Source organism: Syngnathoides biaculeatus, chromosome 16 (assembly GCF_019802595.1).
Source record: "Syngnathoides biaculeatus isolate LvHL_M chromosome 16, ASM1980259v1, whole genome shotgun sequence".
NCBI classification, from domain to species: Eukaryota; Metazoa; Chordata; class Actinopteri; order Syngnathiformes; family Syngnathidae; genus Syngnathoides; species Syngnathoides biaculeatus.
In genome coordinates this window covers 10,857,108-10,874,487 of record NC_084655.1, presented here as the reverse complement: position 1 = coordinate 10,874,487, position 17,380 = coordinate 10,857,108, and the positions used below count along the sequence as shown (strand labels likewise).

Here is a 17,380-nt window from a genome sequence, read left to right as displayed (position 1 = left end):
TACTTTTGCTATACAGTACTTTGCAAGAAGGGAAATACCCAAACACTACAGCTTTTACCACACCTTTCCATATTACATTACACTATATGGTTACGTTCTCAAATTTTGTCAAAAATTAAAAAAAAAAAAAAAAAAAAAACAACCTTGTCAATGATTATCCTGTTCCTTTTAAACATAAAAAACTTTTATTTTCCCATTAGTCACATAACCGCAATAACAAAATCATTCATGTACCAGGATTACTTTGTGTTATTAAACAAGTCCGGGAAGGGGACAGTACATATATCCATCCATCCATTATCTTAATCGCTTATCCTCACCAGGGTCGCGGGAACAGCTCGATGTGTCATTAATTCTATATACAGTCAAATAATGGGTGCACATATTTTTGAAAAAAAAAAAAAAAAAAATCGGAATTTATAACTATTCATCTATCCAGCATCTAAATGACTAAGACTATAGCTCCCCAGCATATGCCAATTTTTAAAACTCATACTCATCAACCACGATTATGAGGTGACAAGTATAAAAAGTACATCCATTACCTGACCTGCTTAACCTCAGAGGGTCACAGAAATGCTGGAGCTTATCCCAGCTATTTTGGGGTTAATCAGAAATAAAATTCCCAAATAATGTAGGTCTTAAAAAAGATGGGAGTCATTCATCAAATAATATAAGCTCTTTCATTGAAATACCTTCGATATATATATTACATAAATAATACAAGATTGAAACACGACGTTTCCAGTATGTTACAAATCTGATTTTTTCCCGTTACACTACTGTATGTCATGATATATGCTGGATATGATGAACACAAACGGAACTAAAACAAGCGGCCTCTATGACAGGCTTTTTTCACACTGTATTACCTGTAAATTGGGGCAGAAGAGACAACAGTAGAGCCAGAATTTATTAGCTCGCACCTTTCGGCAGAACTCGTCAAAACACCAGCATAGCATGATTCCCTCCATGCCAACGTCAATGTGACGACAGCAATCATTTACAACAAAGAGTTGTAGACATTTTGGTTAGTAGCTACTGGAAGGTGGCAAACTTCCAAGTCATCTTACCGGTCCACAGCCAATCTGAAAGAGGCTACAGTCACTTATACATGAAAGTAAAACATGAAACAACTTTGTGTTTTGTAACTGCAAGATTGTGCCCCATTAAATTTGTCTTCGTCCTGCATTGACGAATGAACAAACAAAAACAAACAAACTCCCTGGTTTCACCTCTGTCCTTATCTGCCATCTAAAGCTTTGTCCCGGGCTATGACAGACTCATTAAACTTGATCATGAGGGTGGTGCCTTTGTGCCAGTGGGCAGTGACTTTGGCAGGGAAGCCGCTCTGTGTGAGGATGGCCTCCACAATGCCTGCTGTAAAGGCAGCGCAGTTTAGGCTACTGTTCTCTTTGGGCACAGAGATGTAAGCATTGATGAGGGGCTCCTTTTCTATTATATAGTAAGTCTTGTCGTCATCATTGGCCTGCTCCAGTTTGTCAGCTTCCTTCCCAAACAAAGACTTCCATACATTCACCTAAACAGGAAAGAGTACATACAACTCATTCATTTTACATTCACGCCCAAACAATTTCCTTCTACATTTAACCAATCACAAGTGGCAACATAAAGTCAACAATACAACAACAGCAAGCAAATTTAGCAAAAGTACTCTCTCTGTACTCAAGTACAAATAAAAATAATTCTGCATTAAAATAGTGTTAGGACTGATTTGATTTTTTTTTTTTTAACTTATGTTAAAAAAAAAAAAAAGTACAGACTAAAGTGTATAAGTAACTTTGAAAACTTGCAACAATGGGAGGGACTTAATACTGTCCCTCTACGAACCAAAATGGTGCTTAAGCCTATTTTGACAAAATAAGGAGTATAAAGTAGAAATGTTTATCATAAAAAAAGAGGGTGAGGGGAGTAAAACATCAGAAAAATAAATACTCCAGTAAAGTACATGTGAAAATCATATTTAAGCACAGTCACAACACTACTAAATTAAAGTTTTTGATTATTTGACAGTACAAACCTTAATGAAAAGCAGCATGTTGAGCACTTTTGTCTCTCTTTTGCCATTCTTCTCTCTCAGCACAAGCACATCTAGCATGCCAGCTCCCACACTCTGGCCCATGTCAGCCAAGCGTGTCTGCAGCTCGGAAACAGAGTACACTCGGCTCTGACAGTACTGGACCATCTCTGAGAACAGCAGTGCAAAAGCACTCACACTGACTTCCGTCTTGGGTCTTGTCAAAGGGCGGTCCAAGATAGTGGATTTCCCTCGAGTGAACCGGGTGTCCATTTTCTGACATTAAAGACAGTAAAAATTTGTACCAATGAAAGTTGGGGCGTCGACACCAACATTATAATGTTTCACATTTTTCTGCTTTGGAATGTGACATCTTCATGGAAAACACAATTTAAAAACACGTATTTAAAAAAAAAAAAACAAAAAAACAGGGATATCAGGCTTTGCGGTGACATTTCAAGATGACCCCACCCCCCGTCCTCCTTTCTAGTTGCGAGTGTTACAAATCACCAGAAAGCCAAATTAAAATTTAGTTTGAAAATCAAACATTATTAAAAAATCCTTTCACATGACGTTAAAATTTACGACGTTACTTAGACTTCCCGTAAAAATCCCATTAACTCGGCATCCTTATCATGATTGTATTCTTCATAAAACAGAATATTAACTCTATACACAATGATTTTATTCTTTGCACTACCTCAGTCGCATGATACCAGCTGGTATTAGCTATCTAGCTAGCTGTCGTTTTCTACAGAAGAATACGGCATAACAGTTCTCTCGGGAAGTGGAACCATGACTGTCTATTCTTCATTAAAGGTCGCCAGTCCGTAGAGATTGTGCAAGTAAATATGTATCAATGCATATGTCCATTTGAGGAGTTAGAAAGCAAAACGAACCGTATTGAGGGATGAAGCGTAATACGTCTTCTTCGTCCTTCTTTGCTCGTGACATTTCCTCAGGTGTTGATAAAGTATTTAGTACCGCCGCTCACAGTTTAAAAATGAAACTGCACCTTCCAAACTAAAATAATGAAGCAAATGTTTTCACCCAGAAATGGTCATATATCCAGAGATGATCTGAATTATAACCAATGCAAACAATAAATGACAATATTAACTATTTTGCTTTTTAAATATAATTTGTTTTAATGTTTGGTCTGTTGTTTTGTTTCTGCCCAACATCATTGAAAATCAGGGCTTGCAAACCTGTGTGCCACAGGTCAAAAGTTGTCTTTTCTTTACTACATGTAATGTATTTTTAAAAGTATTCCAGCACATGGAACTAATAAATGCTCATCTATAAGATGATCGAAGGTAAATTAAAAATAAAACTTTCTTTTTTGTTTGGCAATTTGACCATTTTACAGTAAAAACTGCGTGGATTAAATCAACTGTATTCCATTACACTTGTTATACATTAGTTGTAGGCTAAGAACAGCTCAAACTTGTTTCACCAGAACCGCTTGTGCAATATACACACAACGCAGACTAAAGTAAAACCAGCAAAACAAAACAAAAATGGAAAAGGGGAAAAGAGAATACTAGTGGGCATCAGTTATCTTAAGCAAGATTTATTAAAGGCCTCAATTAGTTGAAATTAAGGTATGCAGATGACGAAACCCACTTCTGGTAATGGCCACTAGGGTCCAGTAAAGGACTATTTAAAGCATCTCAATCAACCATTTCGTATTTAGCGAGTTTAATGTGGATGTCAAATCAAAAAGGAGAAACTGTACAGTACATCTGCTTTTACAATTGCACCGAATAAAGTGAGTCACTTTCGTGATCCTGTTTAAGTAATCCAAAGTAATTGCCAGTTGACCAATGATAACATCTTCATTTGCGTTTGGAGTGGAGAGTCTCACCTTACCACCTATCAATGAGGTTTACTAACGTAAATAATCCAATTATTTATATAGTACTGGAATACACACAATAGACCACTATTGTTACACTTTATTTAATTAAATGTAAATGTGGGGAAAATATACGCATTCAATACTAATTTTCGTACCTTGGAGGTACAAGTAAAAAAAAAAAAAATAAAATAAAAATGAAAGTATGAACTTGCTGCTGGAGGGCGACTCCAACTTCTGGTCACCTCCCAGTCGACGTTACGTACGCCGCCGCCGCCGCCGCCGCCGTGGCGTGCCTGCAAATCTATTAACATGGAATCCTGTACTTGATGCCAGCAAGGGAACCATGCAAAACATCCCAAAACAGTCTAGTGTGACAGCAAAAGAGAAGATCGGTGCATGTGAGCAGTCGGGAGGTTGTAGCCAGTATCGTCTCCGCGGCATCAAGCTTCTTGCTCGGGCTTCAACTATGACAAGCGTCGCTTAGGCTGCGACTCTTTCCCCTGGACCCGCAAACCAGGCCGATATCAGTGAGTATTTTCCGGGGAAATTTGTGTTTGTGCTTCGAAAGGGCACCTTGCAACGCATCGTGGTTCTTGGATTGACTTGACAACGACCGATCACGAACACTGGCCACGTACTTGCTGTGGGCTAACACAAACCGAGCCACAGCCGCTGCACCTTTTGACGTCTCGGCTATTTTCTGCGAGGGGCAGAAAGGACGTGGGCCTGGAAAGAAACGCCACATCTTTATGTAACCGATCGGGCGCACTGTCTCGTTTAAATGAGTAGACGTGTTGTGAAAGTAGGTCAGACAGGCCTACAGCTGCTGCTGGTTGGGGGGCATCCTTTGGAGTGGACAGCTAAAACGTGAACATTCTGCAACTCTGCAATCTTTTGCATTCTCTGCCATACCTGCTTTTAGCAGAGAAAGTGCCGTTTTGTCGTGGCAATGAATGCAATCAGTAGTGTTAAGCAATGTATGAAGGTTGAATGCACAAATCCCAACTACCCCCTTTTTTTCCTGTTTGGATGTGTGCAGAAGACAAGGAGGAGTTCACAATGTAGCCAGGCTGGTCACCAGTGGGACTCCATACTGTTCTCTGGGTGGGGGAGAGCAATGGAGTCTGAAGAGCGACCCCTGACCCCAGGGACCAGCTATGTGGCCCCACCTTTGAACTCTGCACAAAACCCCGTCACCCCAGCCTTCCTTAACAGCACCTTACAGCAGGTAAAGCCCTCATGTGACAATCATTGTTTACATTTAAGGTGGAGAAAACGGGGGCGCACGTCATAGGCAATGTTACACAAATCACACGACCAATATAAATAATTAGTAATTTATTATAAAATTTTACTGAAAGACAAATGTTACCTAGCGGTCTTAGACCACCATTAGAATTGTTGTTGTAATCATACTATAATGACCGCAGGGGAGCAGGGCAAACTAGTGGTTAGCACATCTGCCTCACAGTTCTGGGATTAAGGGTTCAAATCTCGGCTACGACCTTTCTGCATGGCATTTGCATGTTCTTGAGTTTTTCCCTTTAGATGTTAGACTCATTGAAGACTCAATATTATCCATAGATGTTAATGTTTATAGTTTTTTGTTTATATGGGTGTGTGGAGAAAGTCAGGCTCCAGATGACCTGTGACCCAAATGACGACAATTGCTACAGAAATTTGATTAAAATGAAAACAAATCTGAATAGAATCCATCAACAAGAGTTTTGTGGAAATATATATTTTTTAATTTTGGTAACTGTATTTGCCCTCCTATTTAGATGAATTGACCTCACCTTTTGCATGATGTGCCAAACAAATATGTTTCTGTTGTACCGCTCCACAGATTAACATTTATTTCAAACGGAGGTGCCCATGATTCTCCTACATATTTAAAAAGTATTTACAGAACATAGAATGTATGTAATGGATCTCGGCGGGGTGGGGGGGAATTAAGGTATGGTAGTAGATTGCAGCAAGTATTGTGTTTCTAATTTCTCTATTTTGAAAAAGTCAAATAAACATTTGAAGATTTAAACCTCTTAACTTGTGCCTCTGGGCCTCGGTTACACCCTGACTGCAAACCTGCTCCTATTTACGGTTTTATGAATGCAGTGAAAGATTACTAAAACAACAAAGGTAGAGTTGGTGAAGAATTTTGCATGGGACGGTAGGTCAACAGTCGCTTGGTTTATTTTTCCTTGTCAGGCCACATATTTGTTGGCTGATAAACCATGTGAAGCACAATCGTTTGTCCTCTGCATAGCTCAGTTGGGGGGGGGGCAAGACGTCCCAGTCACACCCACTAAGTTGGTTTGATTAGAAAACTTGGATCTGATGGCTTTAAGAACCTTGGTTGACACATACTAAAGAAATTAATAATTGTGGGACAGGTTTATTGATCCACATTAGTTTCCATTTTCTATACTGCTTATGCGCAATATTACGAATGTGAGCTGGAGCCTTTCCCAGCAGTCTTGGAGCGAAAGATGGTATACCCTCGACTCAACTACAAAACTGTATTAATGGAATGGAATAACTGTGCCTTCCTTAGATACTTTATATTACAGTAACCACTCAAAATATGATTTATATATGTTCTTTCTATTGTTGCCACTAGTCCTCATGTTCTTCCGATGTGAGCGACGTCCTGACTCCTGCTGAAGGCTCACAAGGTCACGATGGAGTCGAGGGTACCGAGCAGACCGCCGGATCTGAGCCCGGTGAAGACCCAGCGAGGAGTGCACAGAGGAGATTCATGTCCTCAGCCTTTCCTTCCTCCTTGAGCTGGGACTCTGACTCAGAGAAAGAAACACTTGATGGTAACACATGGCCTTTCATACTTTGTAAAGGTTTTGCGTCTTCCAAGAGTGAAGTAACCAGTCAAGCCAAGCAAATACAGCCATTATCACTGTTGTCTTCTTATCATTTTAAATGTGATTCAGTCTCTTTGTAGTCAGAAGTCTCTCAGTTGCCTCTCTCTGTGTTAGCGACACATAAGACAATCTAGTTTTGACTGTAGCTTTTAACTGTTCGGCTGTGAAGTGATTGTTTTTGTGGTTTGTGTGTGCTGTTATATGTCAGAGGAGGAGCTGCAGCATTTTTCTAACCCTCATGGTCTGGCTGCTCACAGCCCAGGATCTCCTTCCTCCGGACCCAGGTGAGGAAGGTGGTACTGTGGTGAACTGTAACACCAATTAAAGCTGTCCCCCCCCCCCCCACACACACACAAAGACCTTTCAAAATATCCTCATCAGAGCAGCAACCGAAAGTCCTCTCATTAGCCATCTTTTCCTTTTACACAGAAGGTAGTATGGTCATGGGACCGTGTACCAGGCCTCATGGAAACAATTAGCGTATAACTAGCTACTTGTTGTACAGCGACATTGATTTCAACTCAACAGCCCAGGAGAAGTCTGAAACTTTACTGTGTTGTCCTGCCATCACGTCGTTCACCATTTCTGTAGGCAGCGTCTCGGCTAACTTGGCAGTTAGGGAAAAATAACGGCGGGATGACTTGAATAGAATTCTGTGCCTCGGAATACAACCAAGTAGCACATCATCTAGAAGATTTAGTTACGGCATGCATTTGCCATGACATTGTTTTCTCATGTCATGTCATGACTTCAATCCCATAAATTATCAGTGAGGTTCAGGTCTGGATTTTCGGTGGCCAGTCCATGTGTGAGAATGCCACATCCTCCCTGAAACACCCTTTCATTTTTTTTCCCGTTGTGAATCATGGCATTGAATCATTTATTGTGTAGTGGTTCACACACAAGATGTTTTTTTTTTCTTTTTCTGTTGGTAAGGGGTTGAGCTTCATTTATTGCCCAGTGGGATTAGTTCAGGGTGGATTTTGCCAGAAATCGGTTGAGATAGATGCCACGCTGTGACTATGAGCACAACAAGTGATATATACTGATGGAATCTTGGCATTTCCTTCCTGGAATATGAGTCAATAAGGGAAGGAAAGCATCCATTGGTGGTGAAAAACCACTCATATATTCAGGTGGTCACTTAGCCACATTTGTAGGCACATAATATTGTTTAAAGTTGACCTGATCATCTTACTCAAACACAATCAGTTTGGATTTACTAGATCAGATTGCATTTTTTTTCAATTGCTCCAGAGTCTAATCTTTATGGTTTATTGTTAGTAAGTTGAAGCATATGACACATTAGTCTAACTGATAAGATGTTTTCTAAGGCCATACAGATACTTTATCCCAATTTAAATGTATTGAGTTCTCATCACAATGTGTGTGGGGAAATACTCTATGTTGCTTTTGTTTGACATGATTTCATGAAATATTTACATCTTTTCTGCTCACTATCATCAATGTTCCTTTTTCAACATTATTTCTTCTTCAAGGCTCACCGGCATACTTTGAATATTTTTTAAATTTGCTTTCTTTTCTGGTTGCAGATTAGTTTTGTCAAATATGACCCCACTTTTGTCATTAATGTTACCTATGATTGTAGGCACCTAGAATATATTAATCAGTACACCAATTATATAATTGCAGATTTTTTTTTCCCCCCGTTTAGTGAGTATATGTTGTGAAATTTTTCCTGGTGGGTGCAACAATCACTCATGTTATATTCAAAGCTCGTGGCTCTATTGCAAAAGAGCATTCGGAAAGCATTAGTGTGACATTGTATGTATACATACACTAAATATGTGTATACATTAGATGGATATAAATGTATTTACTGAATGTTTATAAATAGGTATGTACTTGTTTGTATATAATATGTGTGTATTGTATATGTAGGCACCACGATGAGTGACTGGTTAGCACATCCGCCTCACAGTCATGAGGGTGTGGGTTCAAATCGCCTGTGTGGAGTTTGCGTGTTCTCCGCATGCCTGTATGGGTTTTCTCCAGGGTACATATCCCAAAAACATGCAGGGTAGGTTAATTGAAGACTCTAAATTGTCTGTAGAGCGAGTCATTGTTTATTAATGTTTGCCCTGAAATTTGATGGAGACCAATTCAAGGCGTACCCTGACTCCTGCCCGCAATTAGCTAGGATAAGTTCCAGCATACCTGCGTCCCTAGTGAGGATAAGCGGTGTTTAAAAAATATATGGCTGCATATATATAAGTACAGAAAGTACTGTAAATGTATATATGTATCCAGTTTGTGCTTGTTTAAGTATATGCAGTGTATGTTTATACTGTATGTTTGTATAAGATCTATAAATAAATACAAACATATGTTGAATAAAATAATGTATATTTGTTTTTTCTCCCTTTTTTTTCTTTTTGATGGTGTCCAGAATTGATTGTGAGGATGACAAAGAACCTGGAAAATTGCAGCACTTGGAGCATGAGGCTGTGCCGTCTGTCTCTGGGGAGGTGTGCAATGAAATTAAAGAAAGCACAACAAGAGAAGAACCAAATACATCTCAGCTTGGCCCAAAAGAGTGTAAGTACCCACACTGGCAGAACAAAAATCTGCTAATTACTTTATTTTCCGTGAGGTTCTTTTTCATTCACAACTTTTGCTTCACAGTAGGAGGTAGCCATGACTGTAACATATCTGTGGGAGCTGAGATCATCCTTGGCAAATTAAAACCAAATGACACTTCCCTGATGGAGGAGGACACAGACAAAAGGGATGGAAAGAAAAGACTAGAGGGAGAAGATACCAAGGAGCATGAGAGGGATGTGTACACCTTCACGGGAGACTCTGACCCTGAGAGTTCCCCACCTGCTCAGTGGACTCACTGTACACTCTTCCAGAGGTGCAGGAAGAAGAGAGTCTTACTCAAGCCATTCCCTGAAACCTTACCACACACGTTTCCTGAGGCTGCTACGCAAGCAAGTACGAGTCCGCAAAGATCAGCAACAACCGAATTGGCACCACCAACTCAAAGTGGAGGATCATACCATTTTGATGACTTTAGGATGTCATTGTTAGACGATTCAGTCGTGATCAGAGATGCAGAAGACAAACTAGAAGAGCACGAAGACTGTAGCGTTGAGCATGGTACAGATGTTTTCACTTGTGTGGAATGTAGCATATACTTCAAAAAACAGGTCCATCTCAAGGAGCACATGGTTGAACACTGTCGAACAGCTCAAGAAGGTTCAGAATGTTTTCAGTGTCCTGAGTGCGGATGGGACCTGCCTGATTCTGTTGTACTAGCCGACCACCAAAATCGGCACCAGGAATCCCGTGTGAAGATTCTGTCAGAAATTGAGAAGCTGAAAGAAAATGAGAATGTAAAAGAGAGACCAGAAACTAAATTGGAAAAGCAGGAAACCCTGCAAAAAAGGTGCACTCCAGGCAAAGTGTTAGACACTTGTCCACCTTTATACCAGGCCCCAATGTCAACATCAGATGAGGACCAAGTGGCTCTCAAATCAAACACACCTCAAAGTTCTTTTGGAACCACATTCCAGCCCCGAGCTGTTTTGTACCGTCGCCGCTTTGTGTGCACCCAATGTAACTTCAGCACAAGAACCTCCCAGGCACTTGCTAATCATACCAAGACACACATGAGAAAAAAAAATACTTTAGTATATAAATCCAACTCCTCCGCTCCTGATCCCCTGTCATCTTCATCTCCTCTCTGCTCAAGTCAAGTCATAACAAAGAGACAGAGGAAACAGGCCCACTCGGGACCAGACTCTATCTTCAGCCATTCATCTTATGATTGTGTTTCAAGCGGCACCCTGGATTCCAACTGTGTCTCCGACTCTATATCTATGCCCACCTCATGCCAAACCAAAGGCCTCCAAGGAATTGACATCTCAGAGAATGCTGTGGCAACCCAGGTAGTCCTCGGATATAATAGGAACAGGAGGTTCAGTAGGAGAGCAAGATTTGGGTTCAGACCAAATGAAACGGAACTTCCAGGGTGTGAGGCGGAGCAGGACAAAAACCCAGAGAATGACCCCGAGAAGGTGGCAGTGAAAGAGCGCACCGCAGCTGGATCTGACCCAGGTGTGGCTACAAAGTCATTTGCAATATTTAAAGCCTAAACTGTAAACACTTTTCTTCTTTTTTTTTTTTTTTACAGATGAGTGTTCAGAGAACCTGAGTGTTGCATTATCTCCAGAAATGAGGACTAGTTTAAAGGAGAAAACTGAGAAAGAAAAGGAGCTTGATAATCGAGTTTTTGTTTTAAGGAGAAGCAACCGGATTACTTCTGCTATTGCAGAAATCGAGAGTGATGATGATGATGATGACATTGATGATGAGCGCGTGCGGCATTTCTTGTCCGGGAACAACTTGGAGGATGTCGAAGATGAGATTGATGAGGTCTCAGAGGCTCTGAAGAGCGTGGAGAGGAAATGCCCCTACTGCCCCGATCGATTCCATAACGGCATCGGCCTCGCCAATCACGTCAGGGGCCACCTGAACCGCGTGGGCGTCAGCTACAACGTGCGCCACTTCATATCCCCAGAGGAGGTCAATGCTATTGAGAAGCGGTTTTCCTATCAGAAGAAGAAGAAAAAAGGTCAGCATCTTTTTACTTATATTATGTTGTGAAACTTACCAAGGCAAATGTGTTTGCTTATCTTTGACTGGAAAGGAAACAGACAGAGTAAGAATATTGGCAGCACTTTCCAAGACACACTGAGAGACACTAAGATTATATACTGTATTATACACACGACAGTATGTTTTCATTCCTAGAGTAAATTAGATATTTCCATCTGCACTGATACTGAAGTGGTTTGGGATGGCCATTTGACAAAATATGCGAGATGGATGGAAAATTACGGATTGCTTCCTATATTTCGCATATCGTCGCCGTTGGGCAGAATCCTCGCATCTCCAAAATCAGTACTTTTAAGGAATTCAAAAACGGTCCTCTTGCTTGAGTTACCAAACCGCACATTGTTAAAGTTGGTACTCAACTTTATTTTGCTTGTTTTGGGCCCCACCATCAACATAACCCCTCCCCAAAATTATGTACAATCTCTAAGTAAGATTGCAACAAAAACAATTTCTCATTTGTTACACTGTCAGTGATTCAAATGTTGCAGGCACCTTTGGTGTTTCTACTGTTTGTTGTTCGGTAGGAGTTAGTTGATGTTTTGTCTGGTTCAGGAAATAATTTGGGTGGTCAGACAGTACCACTGTCCTCTGTTTGAATTGGACCGAGAGAAGTGAAGTTGTTATGTCATATTCATGTGACGATATTAAAGCTAAGGTACAAAGAATACCTTACTGACTGGCGTAGGAGGTTGTAACTCATCCTTGGGTGTGCTGAAGCATCCCAAAAATGAATCCCAGCACCCCAAAAACCGTAATCCTAGAAATGCACCGAATTTGTATGTCACAACTGCCATCCATGCCCACCAAAGTTTGCACATCCACTATACCGCTGATGAGTGATGAGGCTTTAGTATTTAACAAAAGCTGACAACTTGGGTTACATCATCTTCCCAAACGCTCTATCAAAGGTATATGAAATATATTTTTTAAAAATAGACACAGTGTAATAGGTAGGGTTGGGCGTCGTTTGAATTTGAGTGATTCCACTTCCTAACACTTCTGTATACCGATATTTTTTAGGGTGCTGTGTCAAAAATGTTTGCATGGTTTAAATAAAGCGTGTCCAAATTATGAACATGCATATTCTCAGCAACCCGCAGCATAGACTAAAACAAACATTTGACTTTGGGTTCTTTATAACTACCTATAAATATTGTAGAGTTGTGCCATCAAGAAGCTTGGATGACTTTAGCTCAGCTTTCCATAGCTGACATAATTTTTGTCTTTAGAAACTAGATATGTAGTTGACATTTGTTGTGTCATTGGATAGTGCTTGGAAACTACTTCATTCAAAGGAAAAATGCAGGATAAGGCCTGGAATTGTTTCCAGTCAATCCCATGCAAGTACAGTATAGAGCACAACCATTTCTTCACACGTAGGAGCAATTTAGAATCCTAAATTCACCAGCGCAGGTTTTTGGAATGGGCGAGGAAACCCTCCGGGCCGAGAGTCGAATGTTGAACCTTTTACTGTGAGGCCAACATGCTATCCACAACCAACATCTGCGCCTGTTGTTAAGCCATTTGATTTGATGTAGTTCCAAACAGGCAAAAGAATTCTTAATGGTGGATTAATTATTACACCCAAAATTTAGTTTGAATGTTAATAATTCTTTTCAGAGGTAAATTGTGAAAAGAAAAAAAAAGTATACAGACATCATGGAGGAATTCCCACAAACGGATGTGAGGAGGAAAATGTCAAGTGATGATTCATTTAGCCTATTTTGTATCAGAAAATCATTAGTGTACATAATTGAGCGTTTTAATCTGATATTTGATAACAGGGGAAGGGTAGGTAGCTGAGAAGAAATGGATATAGATATTTCAGTTAATACTGCAGGTAAAGTGGTTGGGTAAATTGGCATTTTCAATCACGTCTAGAACTACACAATTTATTGCTTTTTTTTCCTCCCCCCTCTTCACAGTGGCCAATTTCGATCCATCCACGTTCAGTGTAATGCACTGCGAGTTCTGTAGCGCTGGCTTTGACACTCGCGCGGGACTGTCTAGCCATGCCCGGGCTCACCTCCGAGACTTTGGGATCACTAACTGGGATGTTACCATCTCCCCGATCCACATCCTAAGAAAATTGTTCTCCAGCAGACCGGACCTTGTAATCCCCACAGCACCCCCACGAAGCCCCATCTCTGTGCAGGAAGAGGAGGAAGAAGAAGAAGAAGATGAAGAAGAGGAAGATGGGATTATTGAGGTCAAGTTGGAAGGGGAGACAAGCGAGAGGAGGATAGATGCTGCTACTCCTGTTTCTCTATCTTCTGCATCTCCTGGACCTTTGAATGAGGAGGAGGATGTACAAGAAGGTATGTTTTATTGTTTGAATTAGCAGCACAGTTGCCTCGGTCGTTGCAAGATGGTTTGATTGAGTGGTGGTTCAGACCTTTGTATGTTGTAACCATGCTTGTGAGGTTTGTCTCAAAATATCCATATTATGTTAAAGGACATAAACCCTTAATTGAACTGTGATAAACTCCAGCTTCGCTGTGTAGTAACTGCATAACAATGCAAATATTCTCAGTCCGCTGAAGAGGAATCGAAATAGTTTCTATGTTATAATGTCTTGGGAGTAGCTGGATGTGCAATTACACACATGCATTATTTTATTATTATTATTATTTTTTACAACTGCCCATTTATTTCCTTAAAACCAGGGTTCTCCTTCATGTTCTTGATTGGAAACTGGACTTATAACAACCAACAAAAGGTTGTACAGATTATAATGTTTCTCACGTTCATCATGCAAAAAGTTTGAAATTAAGTTTTCTGTTTTTTTTAATGCCACAAGAACATGGCATTTGATCAGAGTTGTGTAGACTCTTAATACGCACTGTTGGTTGAGTCAAGCCTAAATTGTCGAGGGGTGGTTGGTTGTGGAGTTTGCATGTTCTGCCGATGGATGTGTGAGTTTTCTCTGGGTAATCCGGTTTCCTCTCACGTTCCAAAAACACACGGGTTGGGCTAGTTAAAGATTATAAAGTGTCCTGTGAACGGTTGTTTGTCTATATAGTATGCGCCCCATGATTGGGTGTACCAAGGGTGTAGTCTATGGTGTACCTTGTCTCTCACCCAAAGTCAGCTGGGATATCTGAATAAAGATGAGTAGTGGATCATAGCGGCATTGCCTTCATCTGTGTTCATCCTCAGTTTGTTCTCATGTTTCTGGGGTTCTCTGGCTTCCTTCCCGAGTAAAATCCAGATTTGTCACTCGTAAGTAGCACAACTGGGATCTGTGTGATGGCCGGATAATAGTCACATGGATACAAAACACAGATATGATAGGAGTCTGGCTTCTATCTAGTGGATACAAATCTGATGCCTCCCGAATATGTGCCAGTGGGAGTGCAGTGTAAATGCACGAAATTGGATACACTTGGCCACTTTCCTCAATCACTCTGCCTGGGTCAAATGGCATGGAAGGTTTCTTTAGTCGTGGTGCCATGGGAGAAAACTTGGGCATTTGTCACCCAGAAGAAGGTGTGACTTGCATGCAAGTAGGAAACGTGAACTCAGATGCTTGAAGTTCACCTGTCACTTGGAATGTGGTATCAAAACAGGGGGGTCCGACCTGGCTGTCACCCTGCTCCGGTATGTGCGTGCGAAGGGGGGTGGGGTGGGGGGAGGATTCTGGAGGTGTGTGATGAGAAAGTCTGCCGATGCCCGTTGATGTGGCACTCCACTCGGCGCGTTCATCCCAACCTCCGCCTCCTCTCGATTGGTCACGCCTTAGCTCAGCGGTGCATATGGGGGCAAAATGGCTGCTTCCACATCCCCGCAGACCCAAACAATAGCGGAAAAACTGTCTCGCTCCGGCTGCCGGGAGTCCGACGCCCTGCGGTCGCGGACATGTGAGTAGCGGCCGGTGTCGACTCCGCCTGCCCTCGGTTCCCCACGGCGGAATGCGCTCGAGCCGCATCTCGAGTCCCATTGTGGGCAGACAAGAGCCATTAAAAGTGTCAAGGAAGGAAATGCGCGTCTCCCTAGCAGGTAGCGCGCACGTCAAAGCGCGTTAAGCAGGTCATTACTACGGCCATTACAAGGTGGACGTGTCGCGTTATAATCGTTGCTAGAACCTTGTTCACAATTGTATGAGTCAAGTCAGTCTTTTCCGATTATCCTTAAAACTGCCTCCAGTTGCCCAATCCTCGCCATTTTACTCGGCTTTGATTTTCTTAAGAGGATGTGCTGTGATTGATTCCGTTGCGTGAACGCATCTTTGACCCGCTCGGAAACGCGACGTTAACTTAGTGCAGCGAGCACTCATTTGGCGGCGGCAGCCCGGTGGCAGTTTTTGACTTTAGTTGAGTGGATTCAAAGTGGAGCGCGAGGTTCACTTTGCTCCACGCGCGAGGATAATGACTTCACTGGCGCTGTTCGTCTGCACCCCCGAGGTGTCACATCGCCGCTCCATTACCGTTATGAGATGGGGGGCCCGCCCACCAGACAAAAAGCTTTGTCTGTCTCCACGATTCGCCCGTTTGTCGCAGAAAATGGCACGTTTGCCCTTTTAATTCGAAACTGCAGGAGACTCCCTTTATTTGTGCCGCTTAACGGCTCTACTTTTTGCAGGTTTCTTTTTGCTGTTGTTGTCAATTGTATCTTAAATATCTATATGCATGGAATATGTCAAAGTGTGCTACTGTTCTAAAAACTGAGCGCATATTTTCCTGTTGTCAAGGCTGTGCTTTTGTATGTGGCGGTGTCATTAGTGGACTTTAGACACATTAATGAGACCTTCTTAAATGAATGTATTGTCTTCACCTTCAAATTACGACTATCTACAATATCAGGACACATTTGGTCCCTATCCGGTCTTAAAATTACACCATCAGTTGAATAATAACGCAGCACATACCACTGTTATTATTTATTTAACAAAAACAAAGCCAGAATGCAACAGAAATGTGTAGTGAAAAAAAAAAACAAGTGAGGGCTCTGAGGTCAAACATGTTGTTTGGATTTGAAATTTTTTTTTTTCTCCTCATAGCAAGTTATAAAAATCAAATCTTTAACTGTACTGGCAACCCATTTGGTTCTTATCTATCATACTAGGTCTCCTCATTTGCGGCACAGCTGAACTGGAAAGGATTCCGTCTGACTTTGGTCGAGAGGCAGGGTAGTCATCAACAGCCAATTTTTGGGGATATATAGACAAAACACTTTTTACATTCACATTAACACTTAAGGACAGTTTAGAGTCTCAGATGAACCTCAGAATCATGTTTTGGGAAGGTGGGAAAAAGGCGTAGTACTGAGAGAAAACTCATGCAAGAGAACATTGGAAACTCCAATGCCAGAACTTGGATTGGAACCCCAAACCTCAGAACTGTGAGGGCCTTGGGGTAAAATTATAAGGATGTGCTTCTCATTGTACAATAAAGGACGTGAAGATTTTTGCAGACGGCTGTCTTCTTGGTGTTGTTAACATATCCCTAAATGCAGCAGCTCTGCAAAATACAAAAGCTCCTACTTTAAAGAGGGGATGTCACTTGCTGATTTACTCTTTAATCGAGTGCATTGCATTAACAGCGCCTTCCTCCTACTTAATGCTGGTGTACTCACACATAACTGTAATAGCATAGAGAGCATCTGAGAATGCATTTTACGTCCTGATGGATGAAACATGAACAATGAAACCGGTTTCTTTTGTCACATGACTCACTCTTCGTTGTCTTGTTCAAAATTGTATTGTATTCCTATACTTTAAAGGACAGTGTGTGCTATATTGTAGGTGACGGAGAGGCTGAAGAAGAGGTTGAGCCTGAACACTTGGCTGGTGCTGGTCTCAGCTCGAGCCCAAAGAAAACACGGCTGCTGAGCATAGATGAGGAAGGCTTATCTTCAGGGGAGGATGAAGAGCCCAAAGGTGAAAGAACAACTTTTTTTTTAAATTGTTGTAAGAAAGCTTGTATTGATACAGACATTCTTCATGATACCTATTAAATTTTG

At 41.4% G+C, this 17,380-nt stretch overlaps 2 protein-coding genes across 5 annotated transcripts in view; one reads left to right on the top strand and one right to left on the bottom strand.

Annotated features, from left to right (window-relative positions):
- Positions 1-167: 167 nt before the first annotated feature.
- On the bottom strand, positions 168-3,053 carry trappc5 (trafficking protein particle complex subunit 5). Of its 2 annotated transcripts, none has more exons than XM_061845737.1 (3): positions 2,739-2,921; positions 2,042-2,314; positions 168-1,540 (listed from the first exon to the last, which is right to left on the bottom strand). In XM_061845737.1, exons 2-3 carry the CDS (start codon positions 2,309-2,311, stop codon positions 1,244-1,246), a joined length of 567 nt encoding a protein of 188 aa, XP_061701721.1. In that variant the 5' UTR covers positions 2,312-2,314; positions 2,739-2,921; the 3' UTR covers positions 168-1,243. The 2 variants fall into 2 exon arrangements, with proteins under 2 accessions (XP_061701721.1, XP_061701720.1); XM_061845736.1 differs by lacking the exon at positions 2,739-2,921 and adding an exon at positions 2,938-3,053 and having other exon boundaries at positions 170-1,540.
- Positions 3,054-4,026: 973 nt separating this feature from the next.
- wizb (WIZ zinc finger b) overlaps positions 4,027-17,380 on the top strand; it is a 33,935-nt gene continuing 20,581 nt past the window's right edge. Inside the window, exons 1-9 of one of the 3 annotated variants that reach the window (XM_061845732.1) lie at positions 4,027-4,426; positions 4,939-5,127; positions 6,520-6,721; positions 6,984-7,059; positions 9,186-9,334; positions 9,422-10,858; positions 10,935-11,375; positions 13,345-13,737; positions 17,163-17,297. In XM_061845732.1, the coding sequence (XP_061701716.1) occupies positions 5,017-5,127; positions 6,520-6,721; positions 6,984-7,059; positions 9,186-9,334; positions 9,422-10,858; positions 10,935-11,375; positions 13,345-13,737; positions 17,163-17,297 (2,944 nt within the window). In that variant the 5' untranslated portion in view covers positions 4,027-4,426; positions 4,939-5,016. The remainder of the gene's footprint in view (positions 4,427-4,938; positions 5,128-6,519; positions 6,722-6,983; positions 7,060-9,185; positions 9,335-9,421; positions 10,859-10,934; positions 11,376-13,344; positions 13,738-17,162; positions 17,298-17,380) is intronic. The other 2 variants (XM_061845733.1, XM_061845734.1) reach the window with 2 other exon arrangements.

Coding starts and splice junctions, on each gene's coding strand:
- trappc5 (XM_061845736.1), bottom strand. CDS start 2,311: ATGGACACCCGGTTCACTCGAGGGAAATCCACTATCTTGGACCGCCCT. Junction 1,541..2,041: donor ACATGCTGCTTTTCATTAAG/GTTTGTACTGTC, acceptor TTTCCTGTTTAG/GTGAATGTATGGAAGTCTTT.